Source organism: Oncorhynchus kisutch, unplaced genomic scaffold (genome assembly GCF_002021735.2).
Source record: "Oncorhynchus kisutch isolate 150728-3 unplaced genomic scaffold, Okis_V2 Okis03b-Okis08b_hom, whole genome shotgun sequence".
Classification (NCBI taxonomy): domain Eukaryota; kingdom Metazoa; phylum Chordata; class Actinopteri; order Salmoniformes; family Salmonidae; genus Oncorhynchus; species Oncorhynchus kisutch.
This window is the reverse complement of record NW_022261980.1, coordinates 7,487,809-7,506,737: the sequence shown is the minus strand read 5'-3', so window position 1 is coordinate 7,506,737 and position 18,929 is coordinate 7,487,809. Positions and strand designations below refer to the sequence as shown.

General features: G+C 50.3%; 1 protein-coding gene across 3 annotated transcripts in view; it reads left to right on the top strand.

The window, feature by feature from the left end:
• LOC109877990 (zinc finger protein 609-like) overlaps window positions 1–18,929 on the top strand; it is a 94,534-nt gene that overhangs the window by 57,099 nt on the left and 18,506 nt on the right. For all 3 annotated transcript variants that reach the window (XM_031812367.1, XM_031812365.1, XM_031812366.1), the window contains one exon: window positions 4,144–4,366. In XM_031812367.1, the coding sequence (XP_031668227.1) occupies window positions 4,144–4,366 (223 nt within the window). The remainder of the gene's footprint in view (window positions 1–4,143; window positions 4,367–18,929) is intronic.

The window sequence follows — 18,929 nt, the reverse complement described above, 5'->3', positions numbered from 1 at the left end:
ACAGCAGGCTGATTACCTGTCCTGTCCCATTCACTCAGCACACTGCAGCCACAGTTTGGCCACGTCATGCATCATAAACTGACACTGAGTGATTACGATGTCATTAGGCCCCTCTCACCGCAGCTCGCCGCCACATTGATTTGCTAGCTCCTCTCTCCTAGGGAGTGAACAAATACCTTTCGGAGGCTAGTAGGGAGAAATGGCCTTTCAAGCGCATTTCAAAAGCCATTTGGAAAGATTCATATATTTTACAGGAGAAATAATGTACATATATTGTCTCCCCACAAATATACCTACAGATCAAACTGGAATGATGGTATTCTGAGTATTTGGGCGCCATTCTGTCACACGGTTCCGGCCACATTCTGTCACACGTTTCCGGGTTAAAGTTTGGACAACTACTCATTCAAGGGTTTTTCTTTTTTACTATTTTCTACATTGTAGAATAAAAGGGAAGACCCAAACTACGAAATAACACATATGGAATCATGTAGTAACCAAAAAAGTATTAAACAAATCCAAATATATTTTATATTAGAGTTTCTTCAAAGTAGCCACCCTTTGCCTTGATGACAGAATTGCACTCTCTTGGCATTCTCTTAACCTCTCTAGGGGGTGGACGGTAGCGTCCCACCTGGCCAACATCCAGTGAAATTGCAGAGCGCCAAATTCATATGAAATACTCATTATAAAAATTCACAAAACATACTAGTGTTATACATCGGTTTAAAGATTAACTTCTTGTTAATCCAACCGTTGTCAGATTTCAAAAAGGCTTTACGGTGAAAGCATACCATGCGATTATCTGAGAACAGCGCCCAGCAGACAAATCATTACAAACGGTTACCAACCAAGTAGAGGAGTTAGACAAGTCAAAATAGCAATAAAATGTATCACTAACCTTTGGTCTTCATATGGTTGCCCTCACAAGACTCCCATTTACTCAATAAATGTTTGTTTTGTTTGATAAAGTCCCTCTTTGATAGAATAATTTGTATGTTTTAAGATAATGACTAAAGTGTTCCACTCTGAAACTGTAACTGTGTGAAATGTGTTAGAATCATAAGAATATAATCTGATGTGTCTAGTTAGAATTATAACTATGGCATTGTATTCTTTTGTAGCTATGCAAGCAGGGAGCAACTATGAGACGAGAACTATGTATGGGGATAGTGGGAAAAATTCTGCCTGCCTAAGCAGGGAGTAAGTAGCCTATGATAAGAAACTTGTGTGTGTATAAAAAGGTTCACTCTGCACTTGGAGGGCAGAGCACTCTCTGAATAAAGGATTGATCTATTGCAGACTGGGACTTTGTCTAATTCTTAATTAACCAGAGCCTTACAACCTCTGGGAATTGGTCAAAGCTATAAAATATTTCAGTTAGAACATTGGGATAAAAATTCTCGTGACACTCTTCATATCCAAAAACCTCAGTTTTGTTCAGTAATCCACAGGCTCAAAGGTAGTCAAAACAGGCAGACGAAAAATCCTAAAAGTATCAGTAAAGTTCGTAGAAGCATGTCAAACGATGTTTATAATCAATCCTCAGGTTGTTTTTAGTCACTCGGTCGTGCGCATGGAAAAACCTCTGGGACACTGCAGTGTCCACTCATTCAGTGGTCTTACTCACTCATTTTTCAGAATACAAGCCTGAAACAATTTCTAAAGATTGTTGACATCTAGTGGAAGCCATAGGAAGTGCAATTTGAGTCCTAAGTCAATGGAATCTGTATAGGCAGTCAATGGAAAACTACAAACATTAAAAAATCCCACTTCCTGGATGGATTTTTCTCAGGATTTCACCTGCCATTTCAGTTCTGTTATACTCATAGACATTATTTTAACAGTTTTAGAAACTTGAGTGTTTTCTATCCAAATCGACTAATTATATGCATATCTTAGCTTCTGGACCTGAGTAGCAGACAGTTTACTTTGGGCGCGCTTTTCATCCGGAGGTGAAAATGGTGCCCCCTACCCTAGTGAGGTTAACCAGCTTCATGAGGAATGCTTTTCCAAAAGTCTTGAAGGAGGTCCCACATATGCTGAGCACTTGTTGGCTGCTTTAACTTTGTGGTCCAACTCATCTCAAACCATCTCAATTGGCTTGAGGTCGGGTGATTGTGGAGGCTAGGTCATCTGATGCAGCACTCCATCACTCTCCTTCTTGGTCAAATAGCCCTTACACAGCCTGGAGGTGTGTTTTGGGTCATTGTCCTGTGGAAAACAAGCACAAACCAGATGGGATGGTGTATTGATGCAGTATGCTGTGGTAGCCATGCTGATTGAGTGCCTTGAATTCTAAATAAATCAGACTGTCACCAGCAAAGCCCCATCACACCTCCTCCATGCTTCACGGTGGGAACCACACATGCAGAGATCATCTGTTAACCTTCTCTGCGTCTCACAAAGACACAGCGGTTGGAAGCAAAAATCAAAGAATTTGGACTCATCAGACCAAAGGACAGATTTCCACCGGTCTAATGTCCATTGCTCGTGATTCTTGACCCAAGCAAGTCTCTTCTTCTTCTTCTCTTCCACTTTAGTAGTGGTTTCTCTGCAGCAATTCGGCAGCCTGATTCACACAGTCTCCTCTGAACAGTTACTATTGAGATGTGTCTGTTACTTGAACTCTGAAGCATTTATTTAGGCTGTAGCCAGTGGGTTTGGATAACCTGTAGCCAGTGGGTTTGGCGACGAGTATGAAGCGAGGGCCAACCAACGAGAGCGAACAGGTCGCACTGGTGGGTAGTGTATGGGGCTTTAGTGACCAAACGGATGGCACTGTGATAGACTGCATCCAGTTTGTTGAGTAGAGTTTTCCTCCTCATGAGAGAAATGACAAAAATGTCTGAAAGATATCTGGGTTGTAGGTAACGGAATCACAAGGCAGAAAGCAATATTTCTTAAATTACAGAAAGTAAAACATTTCTCCAATTAAAAATGTGATATTAGTTTGCTGTGGTGTTTTACGTCAACGTTATTGTGGTTTGATGCATTTCTGATACCTTAAGACGTTTTCTGGTAGATGTTTATCGCCAAATCAAAGCCTTTTACTTCTGACCCCAAAAAATTGTGATGGAGTTTGGTTGAAAAATGTATCTATCCTTAATTTCCCCAAAGCTAAGACTCTTAGCTTTCATTCTACACCCAGTTTAATATGCTCCTATGAACTTCTCATGTTGATTCTCATCGGTCCTTTTACATGGAAATGCATAAAAGTGGTGGCAGGCAAATTGTTGTATTTAAACATTATTCATGCGGTCAATAGGCCTATAAGCTGCATGTCAATTGTTATTTACTCAAGCCTAATTGGATCCTGCATTTGCAAAAAAAAAATTGGAGCAGGGAGTGGTTTATGCCGAATTAATGCACAGTGTTTGGCTGTGCCCTGTTCCTCACGCAGATCAGAGCTAATCATTTTGAAGCACTCTAATGTTGACTGCCTTGAATTAATGAGCACTGAGCTCAGTGTCACCATGGAGCTTAAATCAGCCAGTATCGCTCTCGCGCGGTATCTCTCTCTCTGATGCATTGAGCGCACACACACCGTCTCTCTTTTCCCTGTACCGTCATAGTGCCTCGGAATCAATTACTGTCCCTCGCCGCCTGTTCCTTCACCACAACCAAGTCTTTAATTGAGGGAATTGACGATCAGTCCATGAGATGATGTGGTGTCAGATCTGGCTGAATGAGTGATGATCAGTCCATGCGATGATGCGGTGTCAGATCTGGCTGAATGAGTGATGATCAGTCCATGATATGATGTGGTGTCAGATCTGTGTGGCAAGAGAAGAGCGGGAGACCAGAGAAGGGAGACCAGAGAAGGGAGAGTGCTTAACACCAGTCTCTCGCTCCTTCTCTGACCGCCAGTGGTTGGGATTGAAGCAGTTCAATGCCTTCCTGTCTGCTAATCATGGTGGTGGAGCAGAGAGAGGAAGGAGAGAGAGGGGCCAAGTCCACACAACCACCCTTTGACTAATCAAGGCATCAGTTTACATCAAGGCCTTACTGGCATTCCTGGATGGCTCCCATGCGTTGAGACGCACTTCCTCTCTGTGGCATCCCCTCCCACACAGTATCTGCTGCTGTATACAGAGCTTTTTAAGTGATGTCTCGTGTGTCCTTCCCCCTTCTCTCTTGCAGATGGAATCTCCTGTCTCCACACCGGCCCCTCCCGCCCTCCACCTCCTGGCCGCCGTGGGCGACAACATCGCGTCCCCGTGCGAGCAGATAATGGTGCGCACGCGCTCGGTGGCGTCCAACACATCAGACGCGTCCCTGGCCACGGAGCCCGATTGCCTTGGTCCCTGCGAGCCCGGGACTAGCGTCAACCTGGAGGGCATTGTGTGGCAAGAGACCGAAGACGGTGAGTAGGCTGACATTAGCCACTGCATAGCTGGTGTTCCTTTTGAACAGACAGAACAGCTGTGTTGTATTGGGCCTCAACATGTTTTGTTCAGTCTGGGCCTTGAAGATAACAGAAAGCACTTGTGCGTCTTTAGCCGTGGGCAGAGTAAAACAAGTGCATCACCGCTAACATTGGCTCATTCAAGCCTTCCACTGAGGTCAAAGTTCAAGGTCTGTTGTTATTATAGTCCCACTAGCTTTCTCAGAAATTTGCCTAAAGGTTCATGTTATGCTGCAAAGACTGACCTATTGAAGGTCTCCTGACTCAAACCATGACTGGTGAAGCTGCTTTCAGTCAATGAAATCACACAACTGTGGGCGGGTTTGGCCTGACTGTGGGCGGGTTTGGCCTGACTGTGGGCGGGTTTGGCCTGACTGTGGGCGGGTTTGGCCTCTTTTACATTCCATGTTACACAATTCGGCCAATTTTAGCAGTAGTTGGCACTTGGCAGGTAGATGGGATCTTCCTGGATAGAAAGGTGGGCAGTTCCTGGATGGCCTTAATGATTTATTAATATCCATACTCAACAGAACCCCTGGCTACATAAAGCCAGACTTCTTTTCAACTCTGCCTGATGGGTAGTAGGCCATTGGCAACTCTCCCACAACGTCGGTCTGAGTGAAATGCTACTTCTTTGATCACACACATGCAATACATTCATTTAATTTGAAATGTGTATCACCAGCAGACCCAGTTTACAGGGCCTGAATAACTTCCCCTAATCTTCTGTCACACATGCAAAATAATGCAAACACCTAATCTTCAAAGCGGTGCATGTTCAATCGCTCGGTAGGCATGCAGGGTACAAATCGCCCACACAGCCACAGTCAGTGCGCCCTTCGATGCGCTTGTTCTGAGCCACTGAATATAAAGGCCGCAGCCTCATCAACATTCCCAGTCCTCCATGGCGGCTCCAGCCGTGGGCACTGGGTCTTATTCATCCCAGTCCTCCATGACTGCTCCAGCCGTGGGCACTGGGTCTTATTCATCCCAGTCCTCCATGGCGGCTCCAGCCGTGGGCACTGGGTCTTATTCATCCCAGTCCTCCATGGCGGCTCCAGCCGTGGGCACTGGGTCTTATTCATCCCAGTCCTCCATGACTGCTCCAGACGTGGGCACTGGGTCTTATTCATCCCAGTCCTCCATGGCGGCTCCAGCCTCAGGGAGAGCACACAGCCAGCTGCCCCCTGACTCGGTCTCCCAGCAAGGGAAGAGAAAGCGACTGCCGGGTCAGGGAGGTTGTTGGGAAGATGAGGAGGAAGCTCCAGACAAGGCTACAACATCTGTTAGTGACATGTCTGTAGCTGCAAGCCAGCACCTACTATGAGTGCTGTTTAGTTCACTCTCCCTGGGTGCTGTTTCAAATCAAATGTATTTGTCACATACACATGGTTATAAGATGTTAATGCAAGTGTAGCGAAATGCTTGTGCTTCTAGTTCTGACAATGCAGTAATAACCAACAAGTAATCTAACCTAACAATTCCAAAACTACTACCTTATACACACAAGTGTAAAGGGATAAAGAATATGTACATAAAGATATATGAATGAGTGATGGTACAGAACGGCATAGGCAAGATGCAGTAGATGGTATCGAGTACAGTATATACATATGAGATGAGTAATGTAGGGTATGTAAAAAAAAAGTGGCATAGTTTAAAGTGGCTAGTGATATATGTATTACATAAATATGCAGTAGATGATATAGAGTACAGTATATACATATATGAGATGAGTAATGTAGGGTATGTAAACATTATATTAAGTAGCATTGTTTAAAGTGGCTAGTGATATAATTTCCATCAATTCCCATTATTAAAGTGGCTGGAGTTGAGTCAGTGTGTTGGCAGCAGCCACTCAATGTTAGTGGTGGCTGTTTAACAGTCTGATGGCCTTGAGATAGAAGCTGTTTTTCAGTCTCTCGGTCCCTGCTTTGATGCACCTGTACTGACCTCGCCTTGTGGATGGTAGCTGGGTGAACAGGCGGTGGCTCGGGTGATTGTTGTCCTTGATTTTCTTTATGGCCTTCCTGTGACATCGGGTGGTGTAGGTGTCCTGGAGGGCAGGTAGTTTGCCCCCGGGGATGCGTTGTGCAGACCTCACTACCCTCTGGAGAGACTTACGGTTGTGGGCGGAGCAGTTGCCGTACCAGGCGGTGATACAGCCCGACAGGATGCTCTCGATTGTGCATCTATAGAAGTTTGTGAGTGCTTTTGGTGACAACCCAAACTTCTTCAGCCTCCTGATGTTGAAGAGGCGCTGCTGCGCCTTCTTCACAACGCTGTCTGTGTGGGTGGACCAATTCAGTTTGTCCGTGATGTGTACGCCGAGGAACTTAAAACTGGCTACCCTCTCCACTACTGTCCCGTCGATGTGGATAGGGAGGTGCTCCCTCTGCTGTTTCCTGAAGTCCACAATCATCTCCTTTGTTTTGTTGATGTTGAGTGTGAGGTTATTTTCCTGACACCACACTCCGAGGGGCCTCACCTCCCTGTAGGCCGTCTCGTCGTTGTTGGTAATCAAGCCTACCACTGTAGTGTCGTCCACAAACCTGATGATTGAGTTGGAGGCGTGCGTGGCCACGCAGTCGTGGGTGAACAGGGAGTACAGGAGAGGGCTCAGAACGCACCCTTGTGGGGCCCCAGTGTTGAGGATCAGTGGGGTGGAGATGTTGTTACCTACCCTCACCACCTGGCGGCGGCCCGTCAGGAAGTCCAGTACCCAATTGCACAGGGCGGGGTCGAGACCCAGGGTCGAGGGTACTATAGTGTTAAATGCTGAGCTGTAGTCGATGAACAGCATTCTCACATAGGTATTCCTCTTGTCCAGATGGGTTAGGGCAGTGTGGTTGAGATTGCGTCGTCTGTGGACCTATTTGGGCGTGGGTCTAAGGTGTCGGGTAGGGTGGAGGTGATATGGTCCTTGACTAGTCTTTGAAAGCACTTCATGATGACGGATGTGAGTGCTACGGGGCTGTAGTCGTTTAGCTCAGTTACCTTAGCTTTCTCGGTCTCCCTGGGTGCTGTTTGGTTCCCTCTCCCTGGGTGCTGTTTGGTTCCCTCTCCCTGGGTGCTGTTTGGTTCCCTCTCCCTGGGTGCTGTTTGGTTCCCACTCCCTGGGTGCTGTTTGGTAGTGGTTGATAGAACCCAGTGTGTTAATGGGATTCCACTCTGCTGGGCTCAGGGAGGAGGTTGCAGGGGGTCAGTGGTTTCAGAGCAGGTGGGAAGGGGTCAGTGGTTTCAGAGCAGGGAGGTGGGAAGAGGTCAGAGGTTTCAGAGCAGGGAGGAGGTGGGATGGGGTCAGTGGTTTCAGAGCAGGGGGATTGGGAGAAGCACTCTGTTCTGCAGGTGGAGACTGTTATGGTCCCCGGTGCTGGAGAAACATTTGGGGTTGCCAGAGTGCATATCCCCTCGCTTTGAAGCCAGTGTTTTGTCTCTCTGAAGTGGACAGATCTATATCTCAGTGACACCCTGTGTGGGTGGACAGTGGAACAAACAAGTCCTCTGGTAGAGGTCACATGGGGAAAAGCACTTTAAAACACCTCCCCATAGCATTGTAACACATCTCTACATTTTCTTTGTGTTTCTTATTTATTTTTTGCCTTTTTATTTAGTCAGGTAAGACAGGTAAGAACAAATGTTATTTTATAATGGCATAGATTATCCTATGCTAGTTTTATCCACAGTTGAACAACAACCTACTGGCTAGGGTTTAATCGGAGCCCAAGTAACTCAGTTCCTTTTCAAGGCTCTATGTTCCCCTTCTCCCCCGAGAGAGACTTTAAAACAGACAACTTAACACATGGGAACCAAATGAGTAAACCAAGGCATGAGCAGAGCAACGCTACGCAGAGCCCCAGAGCCAATCAGAGAACAGTGTGATTAGCCGTGATGTTAAGCAGTTCTGCCTCCTGCATGGCAACTCTCACATGGAGCTGCTCAGGCATGCAGTGTGGCGAGCATGTAGCTTGTTTAGCATGCCGCACAACAGCTGCATTTTCACCTCTGCCTTTTGCCCTTGTGGGAGTCAATGAACAACAGACACCAGTTAAACGTCTGCACCTCGCCGGAATGAAGAGCGCCAGAGGAAGGAATGGTGGTTGAGGTGGGGGAAGGGAAAAATAAGAATCTAAAAGTCCCCAAAAAACATGCCCTGCTGGATTCACCTTTCCCCCAGGCTTCTGATATTATGTCTAGTCTCAGCATGAATGATTTATCCTACATAATTTGCGCTTAAAGGTAACAACCTAGATAGATTTGACCTCCAAATGGCCACCTTTTAAAGGTAAGTTATGCATCCGTATGTGAATCAATGAGCTTTTCACCCATGTCAAGGAGCTGGTGCAGTCTCCACTCTCTCTGACACATTCAACCCTGAACATGAGAGAGGCGAAAAGAGAGAAGGAGAGTCTGGCATGGAGGTGTTTGAGTCGGATGGCTTGCAGTGCAGGAAATGAAGACCAAGGGAGGAGCAGGAATGGTATTTTAAGGCTGAGCTCTGACACACATCCCTCAGCGTGGATATGGTGACAGGCTAGGGTCTCCGCTGGGCCAACCCTCTGACACACATCCCTCAGCGTGGATATGGTGACAGGCTAGGGTCTCCTCTGCAGTGCCCTGGGCCAACCCTCCGACACACATCCCTCAGCGTGGATATGGTGACAGGCTAGGGTCTCCGCTGGGCCAACCCTCTGACACACATCCCTCAGCGTGGATATGGTGACAGGCTAGGGTCTCCGTTGCAGTGCCCTGGGCCAACCCTCTGACACACATCCCTCAGCGTGGATATGGTGACAGGCTAGGGTCTCCTCTGCAGTGCCCTGGGCCACCCATCCGACACGCATCCCTCAGCGTGGATATGGTGACAGGCTAGGGTCTCCTCTGCAGTGCCCTGGGCCAACCCTCTGACACATCCCTCAGCGTGGATATGGTGACCGGCTAGGGTCTCCTCTGCAGTGCCCTGGGCCAACCCTCTGACACACATCCCTCAGCGTGGATATGGTGACAGGCTAGGGTCTCCGCTGGACCAACCCTCTGACACACATCCCTCAGCGTGGATATGGTGACAGGCTAGGGTCTCCTCTGGACCAACCCTCTGACACACATCCCTCAGCGTGGATATGGTGACAGGCTAGGGTCTCCTCTGGACCAACCCTCTGACACACATCCCTCAGCGTGGATATGGTGACCGGCTAGGGTCTCCTCTGGACCAACCCTCTGACACACATCCCTCAGCGTGGATATGGTGACAGGCTAGGGTCTCCTCTGGACCAACCCTCTGACACACATCCCTCAGCGTGGATATGGTGACAGGCTAGGGTCTCCTCTGGACCAACCCTCTGACACACATCCCTCAGCGTGGATATGGTGACAGGCTAGGGTCTCCGCTGGGCCAACCCTCTGACACACATCCCTCAGCGTGGATATGGTGACCGGCTAGGGTCTCCTCTGCAGTGCCCTGGGCCAACCCTCTGACACACATCCCTCAGCGTGGATATGGTGACAGGCTAGGGTCTCCGCTGGGCCAACCCTCTGACACACATCCCTCAGCGTGGATATGGTGACAGGCTAGGGTCTCCTCTGGACCAACCCTCTGACACACATCCCTCAGCGTGGATATGGTGACAGGCTAGGGTCTCCTCTGGACCAACCCTCTGACACACATCCCTCAGCGTGGATATGGTGACAGGCTAGGGTCTCCGCTGGGCCAACCCTCTGACACACATCCCTCAGCGTGGATATGGTGACAGGCTAGGGTCTCCGCTGGGCCAACCCTCTGACACACATCCCTCAGCGTGGATATGGTGACAGGCTAGGGTCTCCTCTGCAGTGCCCTGGGCCAACCCTCTGACACACATCCCTCAGCGTGGATATGGTGACAGGCTAGGGTCTCCTCTGCAGTGCCCTGGGCCAACCCTCTGACACATCCCTCAGCGTGGATATGGTGACAGGCTAGGGTCTCCGCTGGGCCAACCCTCTGACACACATCCCTCAGCGTGGATATGGTGACAGGCTAGGGTCTCCTCTGCAGTGCCCTGGGCCAACCCTCTGACACATCCCTCAGCGTGGATATGGTGACCGGCTAGGGTCTCCTCTGGACCAACCCTCTGACACACATCCCTCAGCGTGGATATGGTGACCGGCTAGGGTCTCCTCTGCAGTGCCCTGGACCAACCCTCTGACACGCATCCCTCAGCGTGGATATGGTGACAGGCTAGGGTCTCCTCTGGACCAACCCTCTGACACACATCCCTCAGCGTGGATATGGTGACAGGCTAGGGTCTCCTCTGGACCAACCCTCTGACACACATCCCTCAGCGTGGATATGGTGACCGGCTAGGGTCTCCTCTGGACCAACCCTCTGACACACATCCCTCAGCGTGGATATGGTGACCGGCTAGGGTCTCCTCTGGACCAACCCTCTGACACACATCCCTCAGCGTGGATATGGTGACAGGCTAGGGTCTCCTCTGCAGTGCCCTGGGCCAACCCTCTGACACATCCCTCAGCGTGGATATGGTGACAGGCTAGGGTCTCCTCTGGACCAACCCTCTGACACATCCCTCAGCGTGGATATGGTGACAGGCTAGGGTCTCCTCTGGACCAACCCTCTGACACACATCCCTCAGCGTGGATATGGTGACAGGCTAGGGTCTCCTCTGGACCAACCCTCTGACACACATCCCTCAGCGTGGATATGGTGACAGGCTAGGGTCTCCTCTGGACCAACCCTCTGACACACATCCCTCAGCGTGGATATGGTGACAGGCTAGGGTCTCCTCTGGACCAACCCTCTGACACACATCCCTCAGCGTGGATATGGTGACCGGCTAGGGTCTCCTCTGGACCAACCCTCTGACACACATCCCTCAGCGTGGATATGGTGACAGGCTAGGGTCTCCTCTGCAGTGCCCTGGGCCAACCCCCTGACACATCCCTCAGCGTGGATATGGTGACAGGCTAGGGTCTCCTCTGGACCAACCCTCTGACACATCCCTCAGCGTGGATATGGTGACAGGCTAGGGTCTCCTCTGGACCAACCCTCTGACACACATCCCTCAGCGTGGATATGGTGACAGGCTAGGGTCTCCTCTGGACCAACCCTCTGACACACATCCCTCAGCGTGGATATGGTGACAGGCTAGGGTCTCCTCTGGACCAACCCTCTGACACACATCCCTCAGCGTGGATATGGTGACAGGCTAGGGTCTCCTCTGGACCAACCCTCTGACACACATCCCTCAGCGTGGATATGGTGACAGGCTAGGGTCTCCTCTGGACCAACCCTCTGACACACATCCCTCAGCGTGGATATGGTGACCGGCTAGGGTCTCCTCTGGACCAACCCTCTGACACACATCCCTCAGCGTGGATATGGTGACAGGCTAGGGTCTCCGCTGGGCCAACCCTCTGACACACATCCCTCAGCGTGGATATGGTGACAGGCTAGGGTCTCCGCTGGGCCAACCCTCTGACACGCATCCCTCAGCGTGGATATGGTGACAGGCTAGGGTCTCCTCTGGACCAACCCTCTGACACACATCCCTCAGCGTGGATATGGTGACAGGCTAGGGTCTCCTCTGGACCAACCCTCTGACACACATCCCTCAGCGTGGATATGGTGACAGGCTAGGGTCTCCTCTGGACCAACCCTCTGACACACATCCCTCAGCGTGGATATGGTGACAGGCTAGGGTCTCCGCTGGGCCAACCCTCTGACACACATCCCTCAGCGTGGATATGGTGACAGGCTAGGGTCTCCTCTGGACCAACCCTCTGACACACATCCCTCAGCGTGGATATGGTGACCGGCTAGGGTCTCCTCTGCAGTGCCCTGGGCCAACCCTCCGACACACATCCCTCAGCGTGGATATGGTGACAGGCTAGGGTCTCCTCTGGACCAACCCTCTGACACACATCCCTCAGCGTGGATATGGTGACAGGCTAGGGTCTCCTCTGGACCAACCCTCTGACACACATCCCTCAGCGTGGATATGGTGACCGGCTAGGGTCTCCTCTGGACCAACCCTCTGACACACATCCCTCAGCGTGGATATGGTGACAGGCTAGGGTCTCCTCTGGACCAACCCTCTGACACACATCCCTCAGCGTGGATATGGTGACAGGCTAGGGTCTCCTCTGGACCAACCCTCTGACACACATCCCTCAGCGTGGATATGGTGACAGGCTAGGGTCTCCTCTGGACCAACCCTCTGACACACATCCCTCAGCGTGGATATGGTGACAGGCTAGGGTCTCCTCTGGACCAACCCTCTGACACACATCCCTCAGCGTGGATATGGTGACAGGCTAGGGTCTCCTCTGGACCAACCCTCTGACACATCCCTCAGCGTGGATATGGTGACAGGCTAGGGTCTCCTCTGGACCAACCCTCTGACACACATCCCTCAGCGTGGATATGGTGACAGGCTAGGGTCTCCTCTGGACCAACCCTCTGACACATCCCTCAGCGTGGATATGGTGACAGGCTAGGGTCTCCTCTGGACCAACCCTCTGACACACATCCCTCAGCGTGGATATGGTGACCGGCTAGGGTCTCCTCTGGACCAACCCTCTGACACACATCCCTCAGCGTGGATATGGTGACAGGCTAGGGTCTCCTCTGGACCAACCCTCTGACACACATCCCTCAGCGTGGATATGGTGACAGGCTAGGGTCTCCTCTGGACCAACCCTCTGACACACATCCCTCAGCGTGGATATGGTGACAGGCTAGGGTCTCCTCTGGACCAACCCTCTGACACACATCCCTCAGCGTGGATATGGTGACAGGCTAGGGTCTCCTCTGGACCAACCCTCTGACACACATCCCTCAGCGTGGATATGGTGACAGGCTAGGGTCTCCTCTGGACCAACCCTCTGACACACATCCCTCAGCGTGGATATGGTGACAGGCTAGGGTCTCCTCTGGACCAACCCTCTGACACACATCCCTCAGCGTGGATATGGTGACAGGCTAGGGTCTCCTCTGGACCAACCCTCTGACACACATCCCTCAGCGTGGATATGGTGACAGGCTAGGGTCTCCTCTGGACCAACCCTCTGACACATCCCTCAGCGTGGATATGGTGACAGGCTAGGGTCTCCTCTGGACCAACCCTCTGACACACATCCCTCAGCGTGGATATGGTGACAGGCTAGGGTCTCCTCTGGACCAACCCTCTGACACACATCCCTCAGCGTGGATATGGTGACAGGCTAGGGTCTCCTCTGGACCAACCCTCCCAGGCCTCGCACGCCGCTGATACTTCCAAAATGTCAGCTATGAAAATCGTAGGAAAGTTTATTGCTCTTGAAGCACGGCCCAGAAAGCCTCTCACTCCGAGAGGCCAGGGAACACCGCTGATTCCCAGCCAGCGCTGCAGCCCACGCCAAAGCTATGTTACCCCTGTCAACCTCTTTCTCTCTCCACACACAGCAGGCTATTCCCCTAGCGGTCACACAGGCACCTTGCCTTAATAGATCAATAATACAAGCTGATTGGGAAAAATGTTTCCTGGATTATTTATACATTTACATCATTGGAGGATTAAGACTGTTAGCTTTAGCCGCCGTAGTTATTTGGCGTCGGAGCAGAAAGAGGTCGCTACAAAACTGATATTATCATATAAACATTTGGAGAAGTCTGAAGCAGCTCTGACTCTTGTCAGTGTTTGGAGGAAGCATGTTGTATGAAAGGTCCTCTGGGTTCTGGAGCTCACTGCCGCCATGCTGTCTTACTCTTTTCAACACCACCACCTGTCAAAGGCTTCATTGAAGTGTTTTTCTAAAGGGGCGACACCTTGCTCTCGTTGAGCTGCTCAGTGCTGTGCCCTTGATGTACTGGAGCCAACATTGACAAGAGGCCCGTAGCTGTCTACACTGGCCAGCGAGGAAGAAAGGGAGGGGAAAAATCACTCTTGTTTTAACAGTAGAGGAGGACATGTCAGGAAGAACGGAATAATTAAATGGATGTTCAATTGAGCCTTCACTTTCTCTCTCTCTCTCCCCTTCACTTTCTCTCTCTCTCTCCTTCCCTTCACTTTCTCTCTCTCTCTCTCTCCTTCCCTTCACTTTCTCTCTCTCTCTCTCCTTCCCTTCACTTTCTCTCTCTCTCTCTCCTTCCCTTCACTTTCTCTCTCTCTCTCTCCTTCCCTTCACTTTCTCTCTCTCTCTCTCTCTCCTTCCCTTCACTTTCTCTCTCTCTCTCTCTCCTTCCCTTCACTTTCTCTCTCTCTCTCTCCCCTTCACTTTCTCTCTCCCTCTCCTTCCCTTCACCACACTCCCTCTCTCCTTCCCTTCACCACACTCCTCTCTCCTTCCCTTCACCACACTCCCTCTCTCCTTCCCTTCACCACACTCCCTCTCTCCTTCCCTTCACCACCCTCCCTCTCTCCTTCCCTTCACCACCCTCCCTCTCTCCTTCCTTCACCACCCTCCCCCTCTCCTTCCCTTCACCACCCTCCCTCTCTCTCCTTCCCTTCACCACCCTCCCTCTCTCTCCTTCCCTTCACCACCCTCCCTCTCTCTCCTTCCCTTCACCCACCCCCTTCACCCTCCCTCTCTCTCCTTCCCTTCACCACCCTCCCTCTCTCTCCTTCCCTTCACCACCCTCCCTCTCTCTCCTTCCCTTCACCACCCTCCCTCTCTCTCCTTCCCTTCACCACCCTCCCTCTCTCTCCTTCCCTTCACCACCCTCCCTCTCTCTCCTTCCCTTCACCACCCTCCCTCTCTCTCCTTCCCTTCACCACCCTCCCTCTCTCTCCTTCCCTTCACCACCCTCCCTCTCTCTCCTTCCCTTCACCACCCTCCCTCTCTCTCTCCCTTCACTTTCTCTCTCTCTCTCTCTCCCCTTCACTTTCTCTCTCTCTCTCCTTCCCTTCACTTTCTCTCTCTCTCTCTCCTTCCCTTTCACTTTCTCTCTCTCTCTCTCTCTCTCCTTCCCTTCACTTTCTCTCTCTCTCTCTCTCCTTCCCTTCACTTTCTCTCTCTCTCTCTCTCTCTCCTTCCCTTCACTTTCTCTCTCCCTCTCCTTCCCTTCACCACACTCCCTCTCTCCTTCCCTTCACCACACTCCCTCTCTCCTTCCTTCACCACCCTCCCCCTCTCTCCTTCCCTTCACCACCCTCCCTCTCTCTCCTTCCCTTCACCACCCTCCCTCTCTCTCCTTCCCTTCACCACCCTCCCTCTCTCTCCTTCCCTTCACCACCCTCCCTCTCTCTCCTTCCCTTCACCACCCTCCCTCTCTCTCCTTCCCTTCACCACCCTCCCTCTCTCTCCTTCCCTTCACCACCCTCCCTCTCTCTCCTTCCCTTCACCACCCTCCCTCTCTCTCCTTCCCTTCACCACCCTCCCTCTCTCTCCTTCCCTTCACCACCCTCCCTCTCTCTCCTTCCCTTCACCACCCTCCCTCTCTCTCCTTCCCTTCACCACCCTCCCTCTCTCTCCTTCCCTTCACCACCCTCCCTCTCTCTCCTTCCCTTCACCACCCTCCCTCTCTCTCCTTCCCTTCACCACCCTCCCTCTCTCTCCTTCCCTTCACCACCCTCCCTCTCTCTCCTTCCCTTCACCACCCTCCCTCTCTCTCCTTCCCTTCACCACCCTCCCTCTCTCTCCTTCCCTTCACCACCCTCCCTCTCTCTCCTTCCCTTCACCACCCTCCCTCTCTCTCCTTCCCTTCACCACCCTCTCTCTCTCTCCTTCCCTTCACCACCCTCTCTCTCTCTCCTTCCCTTCACCACCCTCTCTCCTTCCCTTCACCACCCTCTCTCCTTCCCTTCTGTAGTCTTCACTTCATATCAATGGGCTTTGTCCAATTGTCAAAGTGGCCAATTTCCCGAGTGCTGCTTGCAGCTCACCACACAAGACACTTTTGGAATTGAAATTCCTTGCTGTCCAGAGAGCAGGCCCATTCTTTCTGGCTGACAACTGCATTCTTCCATACACTCCAATAGACCGTAACCTTAACTCACTCCAATAGACCGCAACCTTAACCCACTGCAATAGACCGCAACCTTAACCCACTCCAATAGACCGCAACCTTAACCCACTCCAATAGACCGCAACCTTAACCCACTCCAATAGACCGCAACCTTAACTCACTCCAATAGACCGCAACCTTAACCCACTCCAATAGACCGCAACCTTAACCCACTCCAATAGACCGCAACCTTAACCCACTCCAATAGACCGCAACCTTAACCCACTCCAATGGACCGCAACCTTAACCCACTCCAATGGACCGCAACCTTAACCCACTCCAATGGACCGCAATCTTAACCCACTCCAATGGACCGCAACCTTAACCCACTCCAATGGACCGCAACCTTAACCCACTCCAATGGACCGCAACCTTAACCCACTCCAATGGACCGCAACCTTAACCCACTCCAACGGACCGCAACCTTAACCCACTGCAACGGACCGCAACCTTAACTCACTCCAATAGACCGCAACCTTAACTCACTCCAATAGACCGCAACCATAACCCACTCCAATAGACCGCAACCATAACCCACTCCAATAGACCGCAACCTTAACCCACTCCAATAGACCGCAACCTTAACCCACTCCAATAGACCGCAACCTTAACCCACTCCAATAGACCGCAACCTTAACCCACTCCAATAGACCGCAACCTTAACCCACTCCAATAGACCGCAACCTTAACCCACTCCAATAGACCGCAACCTTAACCCACTCCAATAGACCGCAACCTTAACCCACTCCAATAGACCGCAACCTTAACCCACTCCAATAGACCGCAACCTTAACCCACTCCAATAGACCGCAACCTTAACCCACTCCAATAGACCGCAACCTTAACCCACTCCAATAGACCGCAACCTTAACCCACTCCAATAGACCGCAACCTTAACCCACTCTAATAGACCGCAACCTTAACCCACTCCAATAGACCGCAACCTTAACCCACTCCAATAGACCGCAACCTTAACCCACTGCAATAGACCGCAACCTTAACCCACTGCAATAGACCGCAACCTTAACCCACTGCAATAGACCGCAACCTTAACCCACTCCAATGGACCGCAACCTTAACCCACTCCAATGGACCGCAACCTTAACCCACTCCAATGGACCGCAACCTTAACCCACTCCAATAGACCGCAACCTTAACCCACTGCAATAGACCGCAACCTTAACCCACTCCAATGGACCGCAACCTTAACCCACTCCAATGGACCGCAACCTTAACCCACTCCAATAGACCGCAACCTTAACCCACTCCAATAGTCTTGACGTAAAAGCAATAGAGGACCCAGATGGCCCCTGACCACATTAAGAGATACCATGTTACACACCACAACTACCATGGAAATGGAAAATGTTGAGATTTAACCAATACATCAGTATTGGTTTGTTCAGTGCCGCTCCAGAAGTAACTTATCATGTACATTCAATAGAAATGTTATCAACTTATCCTCTCCTCTCCTGTATGTTGCTTTCACAATGTTGAGTGCACATTCATACAGAGTGACTGGCACACACAATAACACCCAACAGGAGCTCATTTTCAGGAGAAAAACGTTGTTCTGCTATAACAACATTATAACCATATGAAATGCATACAAATAACCCGGATATCACCCAAACCAAGGAAAAATATGACCTTTTCAGACTTGGCTTTTCTGGTGAAAATGTTATTACGGCAAGTTAATCAAATGTTGAACAGAGGTCATAGTTTGAGGATGTGCTACACACACACAGCGTCCAATAGAAACGGATGTATCTATTAACCCTTCATCACCCGAATGTGAGACGATACATGATGAAACAAGCCTTGGATTTCAACTTCCACTCTGATTTGAATGTATGGTGGCTGATGGGAAATCAATGTTACTAGTATGCTTTCGGATATTGACAGCACAATGACTAAAGCCACTGATGTGTTCTTTAAATTGAGACTCATATTTTAATTTGAATGCTACTACGTTCGCTATGCATCTTGCGCACATTGAAAGTATTTCACCATTTCAAATGACACATGAATTGAATCTTTCTAGCTAGCTTTTTGTTGCACACCATTAATGCCAGCTCCAGTATTAGCACAAAGCCTGTATCATTCCCCTGTAGTTAACTGATGTGTATCCACACCATTTTTCTCAGTTCCCTCTTATCTCCACGGTCCCTTGATGAACCAGGCTGTCATGGCAACATGGCTGGTGTGAGCAAAGTACTTTAACCCCCACAGGGACACGTAGAGGTTTACAAACCTTATTAGCAGGCATATTTACATCAGTCGCTCGCTGTGTGTGTGCATAGTGATAATTACCTCAGCTGATTGTACGGCGCATATGAACGATTGAGCTTTTTCTCCGTGCTTTTTGCAGGATTATTAAAGTAATTTACAGAACCTTTTCTCTAAACCTAAACTTTAAATAAAACCGTTTGGTGAATGATTGACATGTGTTCAACCTTCTCTTATTTCAGTGACATGATGCAGTGATCGATAATTTGGCTTAGCTGCATTTGTAGCAGTTAATGAGATTGTAACAAACTC